The sequence below is a fragment of the Delphinapterus leucas genome, chromosome 2, assembly GCF_059928025.1.
Source record: "Delphinapterus leucas isolate spDelLeu-1000000601 "Yukka" chromosome 2, BTC_Dleu_Yukka2, whole genome shotgun sequence".
Lineage (NCBI taxonomy): Eukaryota > Metazoa > Chordata > Mammalia > Artiodactyla > Monodontidae > Delphinapterus > Delphinapterus leucas.
In genome coordinates, this window is record NC_143130.1 from 176137768 (window position 1) to 176154363 (window position 16596).

General features: G+C 56.2%; 1 protein-coding gene across 1 annotated transcript in view; it reads left to right on the plus strand.

Moving 5' to 3' along the window:
• Nucleotides 1-4262: 4262 nt before the first annotated feature.
• HHIPL1 (HHIP like 1) overlaps nt 4263-16596 on the plus strand; it is a 30997-nt gene continuing 18663 nt past the window's right edge. The window contains exons 1-3 of the mRNA XM_089908193.1: nt 4263-4592; nt 11389-12035; nt 14837-14980. Coding sequence (XP_089764319.1) covers nt 4311-4592; nt 11389-12035; nt 14837-14980 — 1073 coding nt within the window. The 5' untranslated portion in view covers nt 4263-4310. The remainder of the gene's footprint in view (nt 4593-11388; nt 12036-14836; nt 14981-16596) is intronic.

A 16596-nucleotide genomic window follows, 5' to 3' on the forward strand; every position in this document is an offset into this window, starting at 1 on the left:
GGGAGAAAGGATTAGCCAATACCTGGGCTGCCCCATCGAGACAGGGAGGGCAAGTGGCCCCGCTGGGCAGACAGGTTGGCCCATGGCCTTTCCCATCACTCTGGGGAAGAAAGTGATGGCTATGTAATTAGCGGGCGTCTGGTCGGCAGGAGCTGATGCATGGCTGGCTGCCCACACTGACCCAGTCTGGCCAGCATAGGCTTTGGGTGTTCCTCTGGCCTGTGTGTCCTGGTTCTGGCATCTGGCAGTGCCCTCTGGGCTCCCGGAAATGTGGGCAATGCGCCTGGACCCTCAGGCAATCCTCAGGACCAATAGGCTGGGACCCAGAGTGGCCAGCAGTGGCCTGGTCTCACCTCCACCCTACCCCCACTCAAGAGGTAGGGAAATTGGGGCTGAGTTTGAGGCAGGGTCCTGCCTAGGGTCACAAGGGGAGTCGACAGCAGGATTGGGTGTCCTCTTGTGCCAGGAGGGGCCTGGCTGGGCAAGAAGGCAGCCTTTGGGCCCTGAAGTATCTGCTGACAGCCCACACGAAGCCAGTGTTTGGGGAAGAAAATCCGGAGGCTTCCTTAGCCACAGGCCTGGCTTCCGCCACTGTTTCCATCACATGGGGCTTGAGGGCACATCGGCTCAAAGAACCAGCTTTGTTCCTGCTGCTTAGGTAGTGTCCCCCTCCCCCCGACAAATGTCCCTGGCTCCAGATGGCATTTGGTGAAATCGTCCGGGCCATCTAGCCCATGGACCCCCGCTCTGGCAGGAGCCCAGGCCTCAGGGGCTATGACATTCACTGGTGCTTCTTAGCTTGTCCCCCGCTTAGGTAAGAAGGCAGGTTAGACGGGGCTGGAGTTGGGGGACTGCCTTGGTGGGGTGGCGGACAGCCTCTGAGAAAGCCTTTAATCCTGGAGAGTAGGCCTTTGTTATGGAGACCACTGTGGGAGTATTTCACTGAGGGCCACTTTCCCCTCCCCCTGCAAGAGCTGTGAGGGGGGCTTGAGGGCTTCCTAGAGGTAAAATCCCCAAACCATGGCCCCTCCTTTAGACTGTGAAATCCCACCCCCACCCCGGGAGTTCCTCAGCCTCACGTTCTTCTGCACTGAGCGCCCAGCAATTCGTCAACATGACCTTTGAAGCCTGCCGACAGGCTCTGGTTCCAGAAACTTCTGCTCCAGGTGACCAGATCACCACTGGGACTCTGGACTTATTTGTCTCTCCAGATTTGGGGGTGGCGGTTTACCCTCGGACCTCAGTTCTCGAATGGGTCTGGGAAAAGTCACCAGTTTTCAGTTTGTTCAGCCTCTTTCTTAGTGGCAAGACAGGAGTAACAACTTCCAAGCTCCTACACGCCAGAGAGGAACCAGAGACTCTCAGGCACCAGCTTGCTGTGTGATGCAGCCTGTGTTTCCTCGTCTGTCTAGTGGGTCTCAACACAAAGACTCTGTGCCCACATGCTGCCAAGACCTGTCACAACAGGCATGTTGGGGATCCTGGCAAATGTGAGTCCGTGGTGGAGTCACCAGTCAGAGTCTGGGCCCTCCAGCTTCCCTCCCCGTGACCTCAGGCAGCAAGCCTTCTCTGAGGTCAGACAGCCCAGCACACCAGAAAACAGCCAGGTGGGCACAGGGGCCTCGAGCCTAGTGTCCCATAGCTGCTTAATTATTAAATGAACTAATGAACAAGTCTCTAGGTTTTCCACCCGGACGGGGATGGGGGCTCATCATGACACCATGCTCTGGTCTCAGACCGTGCCTCGGTAACTGGCCATGCCAGGCGTGTAGGCTGGTGGGGAGGGTGTCTGCCTGGCCATCTCCTGTGGGAATGACATTGGGCATTGATGAGGCTGTCCCCAAAGTTCATGGCTATAGCCCAGGCTCCGTGTCCCCCCCTTCTCTCCCATCCCCATACACCCTTTCCAGGGCCCTGTGTTGATGTTATTATTATGGTCTGAATGTTTGTGTCCCTCCAAAATTCATATGTTGAAATTCTAACCCCCAAGACAATGGTATTAGGAAGTGGGGCCTTTGGGAGGTGATTAGGTCACAAGGGTGGAGCCCCCATGAGTGGGATTAGTGCCCTTGTAAAAAGACACGAGCTTGGTTCCTATCACTCTTTCTGCCATATGAGGATACGATAAGAAAGCCGTCTGCAATACAGAAGGGAACCATCACCAGAACCCAACTGTGCTGGCACCCTGATCTTAAACTTCCAGCCTCTAGAACTGTGAGAAATAAATTTCTGTTGCTTGCAAGCCACCCAGTCTGTGGTATTTTGTTGTAGCAGCCTGAGCAGACTGAGACAGGTATCATCGCCCTGTCTGACTCCAGGCTGGGAGGAAGGGGTCATTGCAGAAGCCCTTTTCAGCTCCTGTCTTGGCTCTGCCCTTGCCCAGATCATGTGCAGGAGGGCCCCTGAGGGCTGCATTTCCCAGGCTTCAGCTCCAGCCTCCACCTGCTAGGTAGGCCAGTGAAAGGAGCTGGAAGGCCAGAGGAAGGGAGAAGCCAGGGAATTTCTCTCCCTCTGTCTCAGGCAGAATCTCTGAAGGGCTTGCCTCCTCCGGTTCCACCAGACAGACCCACTGGGTGTCCGGCTTTGACCAGGTGACCCTCGCCCCTTGGCTTTAGTAACATTTCCTGCTGTTCCGCCAGTCAGGGACTTGTGGAATCTTCCTGCTGTTGCTAGTCTCAAGGTTGCCTCACTGTCCCCTGTATGGCTTCTTGGTCTTCAATTCTCTGCATTAAATTCCCCTTGTTTTAAATACTTAGAGATGTTTGATCTTCTGCGTACTCTCTGGCTCATACACGGCACCTGTTTGGGCCTAAGCCACAGACCTCAGGGAGCTCACAGTCCTGCAGAATCGAATCCACCCCCAGTCCTGCCATGAAGGGTGGCACAAAGACACAGATCCCCTTCCCCAGGGCAGCCCAAAGAGACCTGCCCAGGCTGGGTTTGTGAGTTGGAGCCATGAAGGCTAAGTAGGAGTTTGCCAGACAGAGAAGATGGAGAAAGGCATTCCTGGGAGGAGCAAGTGCCGAGGTCCACTTGGGAAAGTGCCCAGGGGTGGGGGGCGGTTTGGTGCCATGAGATTCTGGGGGGGGGGGCGTGTGTGTGTGCACACGCACGTGCGCGTGCATATAGGGGGTCCTGTCTGAGCAGCAAGAGCTGAGGCTGAGTCCCGGCCTGCCCTGTGTGTTGTACACCAGGGTTGCTCAAAGAGTGATCCCAGAATTTCTTGAATTAGAGATTTGTAGGGGCCGTAACAATCTCTGGGCCTCAGAGGTCCATTTTTAGGGGGATGGCTTGCTCCCAAGAGTGTGCAAACCACTGCCCTGGGCTCCGAGAGGCCTCAGACCTGGTTCAGCAGGGGAAGGACCCCATGGTATTTGCTTTTCAGAAAAACCTCTCTGGTTCTGTGGAGTGGTGGTGATGGGGAGGGAGGAGAGGCCTGGGGCTGCTGGGGAAGCTGGTTCCATAACCCAGGTGCGTGATACAGGGCAGAAGCTGGGGCAGGAGCTGGAGGATGGACTGGATGCCCACCCAGGAGGTATACAGGAGTGGGCGGGGGGGTGGGGGCTGGGGAGGGGCCGGCCTGCAGTCCCAGGCTGTCAGGGAATCTGCTGACCCAGGAGGGCAGAAAGGGAAGAAGCCTGGGGTGGGGGCCGAGGTTGGATTCTAGAGTCTGCCCCATCCTCCCTCCCCACCCGGGGCCTAGGTTTCACTTCTTGTGAGTGTCAGGGCAACACCACCGGCCCTTTACACGGCTGCAGTCCAATTTTTAAGTGATTCTGTGAGCACTCCCAACCACTGGCTCCATCGTGTTTCTCCCCTGGCCCAGTCAGAGGTAGGGCCGGGAATCCAGGGGTCCAAACCTCTGGCTGGGGGCTCCTGCACGTCCTGCGCTAAAAAGCGCCGGGGGTGGGGGCCAGCTGCGTCCCAGACGGCAACGGGGAACACAGTCCACACCCAGGCCCCAGGAGGCCGGGTCACTGCCATTGTAACTGGAAAGACTCCAGGTCCAGGAGGAAGGGGCTGCCCCAACGGAGGGAACAGAGGTTGCGCCAAGTTCCGAGTTTTGCACCGCGCCCCTCTTCCTTCAGTCCCGCCGGGAAGTCCCCGACCAGAGGTAACCTCCTAGCAGGGGAGGTCTCCAAACCCCAGGCCCTGCGGGGCGGGCGCCCCAGGAGGGTGCTGGCGGGGCGAGGGGCGGGCGCTCAGGGCGCGGCCGGCGGCTACTCGTGGGCCGCACTGGGCCGGGGGTGCCCTCCCTCCGCCTCTTCCTCCGCGGGCCGGGCCGGGCCGGGGCGGAGCAGGGCGGCGGCATGGCGGGCAGGCGGGCCGGGGCCGGGACCGGGGTCTGGACGCTGCTTGCGCTGCTGGCGCTGCGGGCGCTCGGCGCCGCGGCGCACCCGCAGTGCCTGGACTTCAGGCCGCCCTTCCGGCCCCCGCAGCCGCTGCGCTTCTGCGCGCAGTACTCGGCCTTCGGCTGCTGCGCTCCGGAGCAGGACGCGGCGCTGGCCCGGCGCTTCGGGGCCCTGGCGGCGCGCGTGGACGCCGCGATTTGGGCCGAGTGCGCCGGCTACGCGCTTGACCTGCTGTGCCAGGTGAGCGGGCGCGCGGGCCGCGCGCCAGAGGCCTAGTTCCTAGATGGGAGGTCGGCTCTGGCAACCCCACTGGGGCAAGATCAAGGGTGGGCGGCGGGCTTTGTAACCCGAGCACACCACCCCCCCCCACCCCGGCAGGAGTAACTGGGCACGGGGCAGAGATTCGGGCATCCTGGGATGGCTCTGGGCTTTGCCATCATTAGCTTTGTGACTTGGGCTTTATCTGGGCCTCGGTTTCCCCTCCTGATGAGGTCATCACTCCCTCAGAGTTTGGGGGGCTCTTCTGCCCTGGCACCGCCTAAAGACCCCCAGTGCCGTGGCCCTGGAGAGCCCTGCCCTTGTCGGAGTACCAGGGTGGGAAGCCTTTGTCCTGCTCGGGGCTCCCCTGCGCTGCCCCCCGGGGAGATGGGAACCGCAGACCCCTGCAGAGGGCATGGTCAAAGCGCTGGACTTGGGTTTGTCGAGGGGTTTGGGGGCACACTGCTCCCAGTGAGGGCCCTTCCCCCAGCCTGGAGGAGCTGTCTGACAGCCCCTCAGTACTCCGGGGTCCTGACGTGCACTGGTGCTCGATCCTGGGTGACCCCCGGTGCTGAGATGTCCCAGGTGATTCCAGACCATACCTTGGTTTGTGCTGTGCCCTTTTCCTGGGATGGCACTCCCACCCGGCGTAGGCATAGGCACGCTCATCCTCCAAGACTACCCCAGTGAGATCCCCTTGGTGGAACCCCTCTGCCCCTGTGGGGGCTGAGTTCCCGCTTCTGCTCACACCAGACTGTGCCTTAGCTGTTCGTTTTCCTGACTCCGGAGTGCCTGAGCAGAAGTCCTGGCCGGCAATGGGTGGAGGCTGAGAAGTCCTAAGGCTGGCCCTGGCCCCGCAGCTGGACAGTGGGAGGACCCATGGGTGGAGGGGTCCTGCCCACACAGCACAGAGTCGTAGCCTTCAGCTGGCAGGGGCAGGCGCTGATGGGAGGAGCGAGAGGGCTGGCTTAGATCCAGACATACTAGGGTTCGATCCTGGCTCTGCCACTTCCTGGCTTTGCGACCCTGGGCAGGTCATCACTGCACTTCAGTTGCATCGTGTTTACAACAGGGGCGACCCTAGCTTCCCCCCCAGGGTTGCCATGAAGACTAAATGACACATACTCAGGGCTCAGTGGATGATTCTGCCTGGGTTTCTCTAGTGCTTCCTTGGCCCCCACTGGTTGCCCTGCCCTGAGCAGGGACTGAGTGGGGCCTACAGGCTGATTCAGGGAACGCCCAGAGCGGGAGGGTCTGGCTTGGTGGTCACACGACTCAGTGGTGGCCATGGTGGCACTTGGACCGCAACCGTTGCCATGTGAATGAGCCATCTGGGTAAGGAATGGGGGGGCTGGGAGCAGACAAGGAGACAGACCCTGGGGAGCTCCAGAATGCAAGGGGGTGGGCAGCTGTCCTTTGGCGGAGTCTGCTGAGTACCCACACTGTGCATCTCAGGGGAGCCAGAATGGTCTGGTCAAGTGTCCACCTAGCTCACCTGCCTGGGGACTCCTGGGGCAGATCTTCTGGTCTCCCCACCCTGGTCACATAGCAGAGTACGTGCATCCACCCCACTTTTTTTTAATTGAGCATTTACTATGTGCCAGGCTCAGCAGGGCCCAAAGGTGTGCAGGTCTGAGGAGGGAGAAGGGAAGGCCTGCTACCCCTCCCCTGGCAGGAGGCTCCCTCTCTCCTTGGGAACCTTCCCAGTACGGCCTGGCCTTGAGCAAGCAGCGGTAGAAGGGCCACTAGCATCTCACCCCAGGCATCTCTGGGAGTGACCTCATGTCTGGAGCAAGCTTGGAGAGTACACCCAATGCTGGATCACAGTTTCCCTGCCAGGGCCTTGTGGGAGGGAGGGAAGGAGAATGCTAGATGGGGGATGGTATTCTCTGCAAGCCAAGGCTGCGTCTGGATTCAGCACCTCCAGATTTCCACGAGGGGAGGTGGCCAAGGTACTTTATTTACAAGCTTCAGTCAATGACGGCGTTCGGGGATCCGCACCTGCTTGGACTCCAGGTGGGGAGAGAGACCATGAAGCCATGCCTGCGCCCAAGTCCCCCCCCCCCCGAACCTGCCCCTACCTGGCACCCACAACTCCTCTAGATGCCCAGGATGGCTCCTTAGCCAGAGGCCAGTAGTCCCTCCTGGCCCCTTCAGACCCTTTCTTGGGGCTTTGCCCTCGTCCATCTGATGCCTATGTCACCAGGAGGAGAAGAGACAACTTGTGACACATGGCAGCTCAGGTCCCAGATTGATGGGAGCCAGTCCACATAGCGAACTTCCCATGTAACTGAGATGGCCTCTTTAGGTACCTAAAATCATCAAAGCATGGTTTCTGATAGGAGTCTGTGCAAAACATGCTCTGCAGGCTCAGGTACTGGGCAGACATTTCCTCGGAGCCTGTTAGGAGTTGGCCCTATGCTGGGTGCTGGGCCCAGAGGCAGTTGGCCAGTAGCAAGCTCAGTCTCAAAAGTCCCCTTGTTCAATTCAGGAGACAGACACACAGACACTTACCAGAATGGCCAAAAGGCTTCCCAAGGGTGACTGTGGAGCCATAGTGAGAAAGGCCACACTTACCCTGAAAAAGTCAGGGAAGCCTTCCTGGAGGAGGGGACGCTGAGTTGCCTCTTGATAGTCCGTATTGTCTGAGCATTATTTCAACAAACACATGCATCATTTCAGTTTATTCCTCCCAATGATTCTATGAGGTTGGAATTTTTTCCCCTTTTATAGATGAAGACATAGGCACAGAGAGGTTAAGGAAATTGCCCCAGGTCACTCAGGGAATGGTAGACTCAGTCTCCAGTGTGCTCTGACTCCAAAACCCCTCTCTTAATCACTTTGCCTGCCTTCTTGAAGCCCCAGCATGTGCTGGGCCCTGGGGTCCCTGCCCTGGATGGTCTCACAGCCTATGGGGTGGACACACAAAGAGGTAATTAAGTCCTAGTCAAGCAGACCAGCTGAGCAGTGGGGAGGTGACAGCAGAAGTGGAGAGCTCACACTGCAAGCTACAGAATTACAGTTTGGTGAATGTTGTGTCTGAGATACGGACAGAGAGCTGTAGGAGCATCCACAAGGGCTGGGGGATCAGGGCCCTGAGAGAATAGAGGTGTAAGGGAAGACTGTTGAGTTGCGCTTTGTTTTGAGTCATGAATAGGAGTTTGCCAGATGCAGAAGTGGGCGAGGAGGGAACGTCCTATGAGAGAATATTGTGTACAAAGACTCAGTCTTCCTGGGGAGCTCCCTGGCCGTCCAGTGATAGGACTCAGCATTTTCACTGCTGAGGGCCCGGGTTCAATCCCTGGTCGGGGAACTCAGATCCCGCAAGCTGCATGGCGCAGCCAAAAAAAAATAGACTTGGTCCACCTCAAGAGTAGACGGTGGACATAAGAAGCCTTCGGGACTCAGGACCATGGGTCATGAGTGTCAGTGATGGCACATTGGCAACCTCGGGGCAATAATGTGGGCGGGCTGTTTGCCCCTGTGCTGAAAGGCCCAGACAGCTAAGCAATGTGATACTGGGTTGGTTTTCCATGGGTTTTCTGCTGCCTCCCGCTCACTGACCACCGTGAGGCTAGTTGCCGACTGAACTCCTTGCGAGCAGCGACCGCTGCACCCTCTTGTCATTTCCTGCTCTGGACTACTTAGGCCTGGGCACCAGGTTTGTATTGTGTGTAAGTAAGAGTGCATGGGTCACGAGTAAGGGTTGGCCGGACCCAGTGGGTTTGACGCATGGATGCTGAAATTCCAGCCTGGCTCCCTGGAGGCCCTCCCTGCTCCATCTCTAGCTCTGGGTGGGGTTTTGATGAGTGGAGGCTTTCAGATTGGCTTTCAGAAGTCTGTTTTGCTCCCCACTGTGTCTCTGGAGTGCCTGGCACAGAGTTGGCACCCAGTAAACACTTGTTGAATGAAACTCTGCTGAGTAATCTGAGAAAAGCCCTGGTCTGGGCATTGTGAGGCCTGGGTCTGAGCCTTGGCTTGGCCACTTTTTGGCACCTGGCCTTCTTTAAGCCTCAGGTTCTCATCTATACAGTAGGAATCACAATGACCCTACCTCGCAATGACTAAACGAGGCGTGTGTGCACACAGACCCTCCCTGGTCCACCCATGGCTGCTGGCTGGACTCACAAGAGGCTCCAGGGGAACCGTGGGAGAGGTGGCACTGCACAGAGGCCAGGGCCTGGCCGTCTGGAACATGTGGAAATGCTTTCCCTGTCTGGGCCTGGGCAGTACTGACCAGAAACACAAGCACGTCACCAAGTGGCCCTCAGCCCCACAGTAGCAGTAGCTGGGCCAGGAGGACAGGCCGTGGTGTGACTAAAAGCCACGGTCGTGTAAAGGGAGGGTACGGCCCCTGGCCAGGAGCCTGAGAACACAGTCAGGAGGGCAGCCTGCCACCCTCTGCCCCTGAGGGCCTCCTGTTGGAACCCAGCCTGGCCCTGCCTGTGAGGGCGGAGCGTGTGCCTGTCTGCGCCTCCCCTGCTGTGGGAAGAGCATCCCCTGATGCCTCGGGGGCCCAGGCTTGAGTCAGACCGGGCCTTGGCCTGGTGAGCTCACGCAGGGGGTGGGCGGGGGGTACCAGACTCATAACAGTTACATATGCTCAGGTCAGAGGCTCTAGCCGAGGGAGTCCCTTAGAGAGCCTGGGGTGCTGAGGCCTCTGCTCTGGGGGGCTCTCAGCTCTCAGCTCTCAGGTGGTGGGCGCTGGAGCCTGAAGCTGGGAGAGGCCTGGTCACATTTGTTGCCACTGCCTGGGTTCCCAGAAAGCAGAACCTGGGGCAAAGCTCATGGCTCTTTCCCTTATTATGGTGAGAGGACGCTGTAAGCAGACGTGGCAAGGGGCAGAGGGAGAGCCCAGTCACGGATGCAGTTGCGAGTCGGCTGCTGCCAAACGTGACTGATGCTTGAATTGGCAAGACTGTGGTTCCAAGAAACACACAAACTGTGAATCAGGACTGTCCTGGGGCGGGGGGCGGGGGGAGGAAGGCGGAGCAGGTTATCTGTCAGTTCCCTTCTCCCAGGGGTCAAAGGTCTGTCACATCAGGCATTAACTCCCCCACATTCCGGATGGGGCCCACGTGGGAGACGAGTGGGGTCCCAAGCGTCTCATCAAGTGGGGATGCCCTCGGTGGGAGGTGAGGGGTGAGCCACGGCTGTTGGGTTTTGCCCTGTGACGTTAGACCCCAGGACCAGTGAGGTCAAGAAGGTCTGAAGAGGTGCCCGGGGGTGGGGGGTTCCTGATTCATTTGTGTCACAGAACAACAGCTCTGGTAGCAGACGACAGCCCCAGGGCCCTGCCTGGGAGGGGCTGAGCCCAAGGTGACTAAGGGATGGAGGAAGGGGGTCCCGGTGGTCAGGGGAACATGTGGGCATGTGCGTAATCAACGCACTCACACGTGTACATGCACCAGCCTCCCCGGTGCTGGGAGGATGCGGTTGGCCTGAGACCAAACCCAGATCCTCCATGCTGACCGATGGCGCTGGGTGACACTGGAGGGCCCACACCTGGGTCTCCCCATCTGTAGCACTCTCATGGGCTCTTTTTTTTTTTTTTTTTTAATTATTTATTTATTTATTTATTTTTGGCTGCACTGGGTCTTTGTTGCTGCGCGTGGCTTTCTCTAGTTATGCCAAGCGGGGGCTACTCTCCGTTGCAGCGCGTGGGCTTCTCATTGCAGTGGCTTCTCTTGTTGCAGAGCTCGGGCTCTAGGCACGCGGACCTCAGTAGTTGTGGCTCGCGGGCTCTAGAGCGCAGGCTCAGTAGTTGTGGCGCACGGGCTTTGTTGCTCCGCGGCATGTGGGATCTTCCCGGACCAGGGCTCGAACCCATGTGTCCTGCATTGGCAGGAGGATTCTTAACCACTGCGCCACCAAGGAATCCCCCCTTCATGGGCACTTGTGATGATTAAATGAATAATGGAGGGAGGAGCCCTTATTCCCTGTTAAGGGCTGGTCAGGGTGGGTCAGTGCTCAGCACAATCCCTAGGTATTCACTGTGGGCCTCCTATGTGCTAGACATGGTCTCAGGCTCTGGGATACGGCAGTGCCCAAGACAGGCAAAACTCCTGCCCTCGTGGAATTTAGGTTCTGAGGAGGACAGACAATAAACATGTAAACACACTGATTTTATAATAATATCAGGGAATGTTAAGATTTTGTTTTTTAAGCCGAGTCAGAGGCCAGGAGGGAATGGGGGTGATGGCTGGGTGGTCAGGGAAGACTTCCTGGAGGTGCCCCTTGAGTAGGGATCTAAAAAAAGTGAAGTGAGGGAATTCCCTGGTGGTCCAGTGGTTAAGAATCCATGCTTCCAATGCAAGAGATGCAGGTTCGATCCCTGGTCAGGGAACTAACATCCTGTGTGCCATATGGTGTGGCCAAAAAAGTTAATTAATTTTAAAAATTTAAAAAGTGGAGTGAGTCATGGAGGTATAGGGCAGAGGCAGCATATTAAAAGAGAAGGTGTATAAAAATGCCTCAGATCCTTTCTGGCACACAGTAGGTGCTTAAGATTAGCTCCTGATGCTAATGTTAGTAGTAGGAGTGATAGTGTGGTTATTCTAACAGAAGCATCAAGGTGAGAGAGAAGGAATGAAGGCGAGGAGATACCGGCCCTGTGTGCTGCTGCTGTAGTTGAGACAGTTGGTGGTAATGGACAGATGGCGTCCTCCCATTTTACAGATCAGCAGACTGAGGTTCTAGGAGATGGGATGACCTGCCCGAGGTCACACAGCTGGTAAGACCACCCCGGAGCATCCCTGAGCCGTCCCTGTCTGTGCAGGAATGCTCGCCGTATGCGGCCCACCTCTACGACGCAGAGGATCCATCCACGCCCCTGAGGACTGTGCCCGGGCTCTGCGAGGACTACTGCCTGGACCTGTGGCAGTCGTGCCGGGGCCTCTTCCGCCACCTGTCGCCCGACCGCGAGCTCTGGACGCTGGAGGGCAACCGCGCCAAATTCTGCCGCTACCTGTCCCTGGACGACACGGACTACTGCTTCCCGCACCTGCTGGTCAATGAGAACCTCAACTCCAACCTGGGCCGTGTGGTGGCCGATGCCATGGGCTGCCTGCAGCTCTGTCTGGAGGAGGTGGCCAATGGGCTGCGCAACCCCGTGGCCATGGTCCACGCCCAGGACGGCTCCCACCGCTTCTTCGTGGCCGAGCAGCTGGGGCTGGTGTGGGTCTACCTGCCTGATCGCTCGCGGCTGGAGAAGCCCTTCCTGAACATCAGCCGGGCCGTGCTCACCTCGCCCTGGGAGGGTGACGAGCGGGGCTTCCTGGGCCTCGCCTTCCACCCCAGCTTCCGGCACAATGGCAAGCTCTACGTCTACTACTCAGTGGGTGTGGGCTTCCACGAGTGGATACGCATCAGTGAGTTCCGGGTCTCCGAGGATGACATGAACGCTGTGGACCACGACTCGGAGAGGTGGTTCCCTGGGAGCCCAGGCGGGAGGGGCGGGGCTGTGAGCATGGATGAGCCCTGGCGTGACCACACATGGCCAACTGGAGTTGTGCCCCTCAGGAGTTGTGAAATATTTTGAATGTCACGCTTGGTGAGGGGGCCGAACCCCCTGTTCTGGGGTCAGGGGAGGGGTAGTTGCCAAACAGACATCACCAGGTCATGTCCAACTCCTGGATCAGGTACTTTAGATGGTGCCTTTCATTTGGTTCTCATACAGCCCCATTTTACAGATGAAGAAGTGGAGGCTCAGAGAGGTAACGGGACTGTTAGGTCACACAGCTAGGAAGTGTCAGAGCTGGAACCCTGGTCTGTCTGCCTCCCTCCCAGGCCCAACCCACTGCTCCTACCAGGGCACTGTGGCCCCAAGGCCCCAGTCTCACCTGGCCCCACCTCCTATTTCTCACCTGGCCCCACCTCCTATTTCTCACCTGGACCTTCTGCCCCCCAGGCAGATTGCTCTCCTCCCCACCCTCCCCCAACAGCTTTATCCGTTCCTTGCCTCCAGGCCTCTGCTCCTCTCAACACCCAGCCTGCTCTCTGGGTATTAGTTATGCCCCAGCTGTTTTCAAAACAGGTTTGACCTAGCCTGGCAAGAAGGGCATACATAATCTGTCTCCAATGGGAAAATAAATCCTGTACCAGGTAACTCAAATAGGCAGAATTTGATACTGGGAATTAGTTCCTCGGGTGTTGGAAATGATGAAAGAGCAACCTGGAGAAGAAGGGAGGCAACTCTGGGTTTAACAACTGGAGGGAGCTGCCTCCGTCTCTTGGGCTGTGAGAAGTGGGGTTACTGGAGCCCCTGAGCTGGGGCCACTTGGTGGAAGCTAGAACCATGGTGGACCTGGGTCAGGGGAGCTGGAGCCAGCTGGAGCCAGGGACTGCCAAGACACTGCCTGAAACAGACAGAGAGAGAGAGAGGGAGAAATACCGCTGCCTCTCCACCTGCTACTCCCCACTCCCCGCCCTCCAGTCTCTGGCCAGTGCCTTCCACTGGCTGAACCTAGCTGGAGGCCACGTAGCGGAGGAGCATGGGAAATGTAGTTTTCAGGAGCTGGCCCCCTGAAGTAGAGGAGCATGTAAGGGGAGGACCAGGACTGATCTGAGGGCAAATAGACAAATAATAGCACATGATGCATTCAATAAAATTGTAAACTCTTGACATTGAACTTATAAAAAGAAGGAGTTAAATATGCTGGCTAACGTGAGGTCTAATGTAGATTTTGCCTGTGAGCTTCCCGGCAGCCAGGGCAAAAGGAGAAAACATAATTCTCATTACCTTATATGAGGCTGCACAACCAGTTCTCCAAGAGAGGCCAAGTTTATCACATGGATCTCACAGAGGGGAGAGAGAGGGACAGAGTGGATGTGTCTTCAATGGTGACTTTTAAATATTGATTCCTGATGAAGGCTGAAGGTGGAACACAAAATAAACAGATGAATATATTGCAGAGTTAGGGTTCAGCAAAGGCTCTATGGGGACCTCACAAGTACGAGCCTAGAAATTGACTCTTGCAGGGGCAGAAGTAGTCACAGCTGGCTCAGGGCAGAGCCAGGAGTGAGTGATCATCCTTGCCTGAGTCAGCTGTCAGTCTCTGTTCTCAGGGCTGAGACCCCAATGGGAGATGGATGACCGACAGTCTGAGCTGTCCTCTCCATGGAGGACCTGGAGTTTGGGGTTGTGTATGACTTACCAAGTCGTGTGTGTTGGCCTCACAATAGAAAGGCTTCTGGTCTTGGCTCTGAAGGTCCAAAGTCCTGGGTTCAAGTTGCTTGACATTTCTGTATCTCGGGTTTCTCATCTGTATTAATAAGGGCTTGGCAAGTCAGTCACCAATCCTGGAAAACCTAAACCAGCCCAAGCATTTCGATCAGAGGGAATTTAGTACAAGGAGTGGCTACAAAGGGATTGGGAGGGGTGGAGAAGGAAAAGGGGATGGTCAGGTTACCTAAAGATGAGTTCCTGTGAGAAGCTAGAGGAACAAAAGGCAAAAGCATCTTTGTGCTGCTGAGTTTTGCCCCTCCTGGTACCCAGATGTCTGGGTGGAAACCCAGGAGTCCATATTTGCCAGCCACTGTTGCCCTTCCTGCAACCACCCCTTCTGGAGGCAGCACCAGAAACCAGGGAAATGTGGCCCCTCCCTTCTCCTTGCCTTCCATCGTCCCTTGGCAAGCCCCTAACCAGAAGCCAGCTGGCTGGCAGTATGGTGGAAGGTTCCACCCTGGCAGGAAAGGAGGTTGCTGAGGAATGAGTGTGATTGAGCACAACCCACACCATCCAGCCCACCTCCTTAGAAGCTACAGCATATAATCAATGAGAGAGTGTGTCAGAAGTGCTCGGCTTAAGTGGCTGGCGTGTGGGTAGCTATGATGACGAAGAAACCAGTTGTGCCAGTGACTGGGTCAACAGCTTCGCTTGATCCTAACAGGGCAGGTGCTAGCTGTGGGGAGAGTGGAAAAAGCGCTAGAACAGAACTAGCAGTCCTGAGTTCTAGTCCCAGCTCTGCTATCTACGGGCTGTGTGACCTTGCGCAAGTTGCTCAACCTCTCTGAGCCTCTCGGTTCTCATTGGCACAATGGCGTGAATTATTCCTCCTGCCCAGCCTGCCAGATCCGTATAAAAATCACCTGCTATAAAGGATATGAAAAGTCTTTCCAAATATGAAATGGCATCCAGGAGACAGGAGGTTTTATTGCTGTGATCTTGTTTTGTGTTTTGGCTGAGGTTTTTTTTTTGGGGGGGCGGGGTGCTTATCTTCTTTTAGGATAATCCTGGAGATCGAAGAACCAGCCTCGAACCATAATGGGGGCCAGCTGCTCTTTGGGGATGATGGGTACCTCTACATCTTTACTGGAGATGGCGGGATGGCTGGAGACCCCTTTGGAAAGTTTGGAAATGCCCAAAACAAGTATGTTCTGATTTGGTTGGCTGGTGGGTTGTTTTACATACTCCTAGTTTACGTACTATCCTGGAGGGTGGGGGTTACTTCCTCAGCCACGAAGTGCAGGGTAGTAGAAAGGGCTTTGGACCCCAGCTCAGTCTGCAGCTAGCTAGCTGGGGGACCCAGTCACTTCCTCTCATCAGTTAGAGAAGAAGAAGAATCCCCATGGGGGATAATAATCGTCATTATCTAGTCATGAAGAACAAAGGCCGTCACGTTGTCATGGGTACCTGAGAGGTGACATCACAGAGCCTCTGGGGAGATCAGATTTTCTCTGAAGTCTGCCCAGCCCTTCTGGAGCCAGAGGAAGGGAAAGGGTGTTTTCCAGACCTAATGGGGAGTGTGGGCTGGTTGGGGCAGGGCTGTGTGGCTGGGCATGTGGGTTTTCTGCCCCAAGGGTCACCCAAGATGGCCCAGAAATTGAAGCACAGTCTTGCTTTCAGTTCCTCACTTCTGGACTTGAGTAGATGGCCTGCCACCATTCCCCTCCTTACACACACACACACACACACACACACACAAGTCTCATGCATATAGATGAGGATATCCAGGAGTCTGAGGGCAGCCTCCTCCATTCTCTTAGTCAAAATCACAAAACCTTCCTCAGCCCAGAAAGTAAAAAGAGCGAGTATGCTGTTGGTTACAGCAGTTAAAGTGCTCCCAATTTGTGACTTGTGCTTTCATATGTGACAGCGTAAGAATCATTGCAACGTTCTCATGTTTGGGATGTATTTAGAGATGAGGTTGAGAAAATAGAAATTAAGGATTTGTGGATAATTGGACAGGACTTAAAACATTACTTTGCTGTTAGGAGTTTTGCCCACTTATATATCAAAGCTTGGTGCGTGGTGTATGGGCTCCGGGGAGTAATCTGTAGCTTGGTGCTGAGCAGACTGGAGCGTATGAGAGGAACTCACTGGGGCAAAACCTAGAAGTCCACAATAGGGGATTAACTGTGGGACATCTACTGGGGGAGAGCATTTTATCATCATGAAAGAGAATACTTGTGAGGTACCTTTAATGAGGAGGGAAAAGCTTGGGTGCTGATGCTATGTGAGAATGATGCGGTACACAGTTGCATCAAATGGGCGGACCAGCCAGTCCTGCCTTGAAAAGCAAGCCAAAGGGAGTGCACCAAAATGCTAACAGCTAGGGGAAAACCACGCAGTAAGTAAGCGCATCCAAAAATCACAGATGAAGAGGGCGTACATCTTTAAGCATGTTACAGGTTCCATCATGTGTCACTTTTGTTATGCAATGAATGAGACCCAAAAGCCGCTCACCCCCAGTGGCTGCATGGAGGTTAGGGCTGCACCCCGTTCTGCGCGGCTCTGGAGGGCACATCCTGAGGTCTCCTCGCTCCAAGGGCTCCAGAAGCTGATGTTGCACGGTGCCGAGGAGTGGCCTCGCTTCCGGTCCAGAGCTGCCTGAGGAATCTGGCAAGTTGTCCCCCTCCTCTTTGAGATCAGGGTGGTGTGTGTGGAGTGTGGGGTGAATGAAACCGCTTCTGAGGCCTGTTTGGCTCCCTGGCATGCTGCGATGGCACTGGGGCTGTATGAGAGAGATGGCGAGTACCCCAGCCT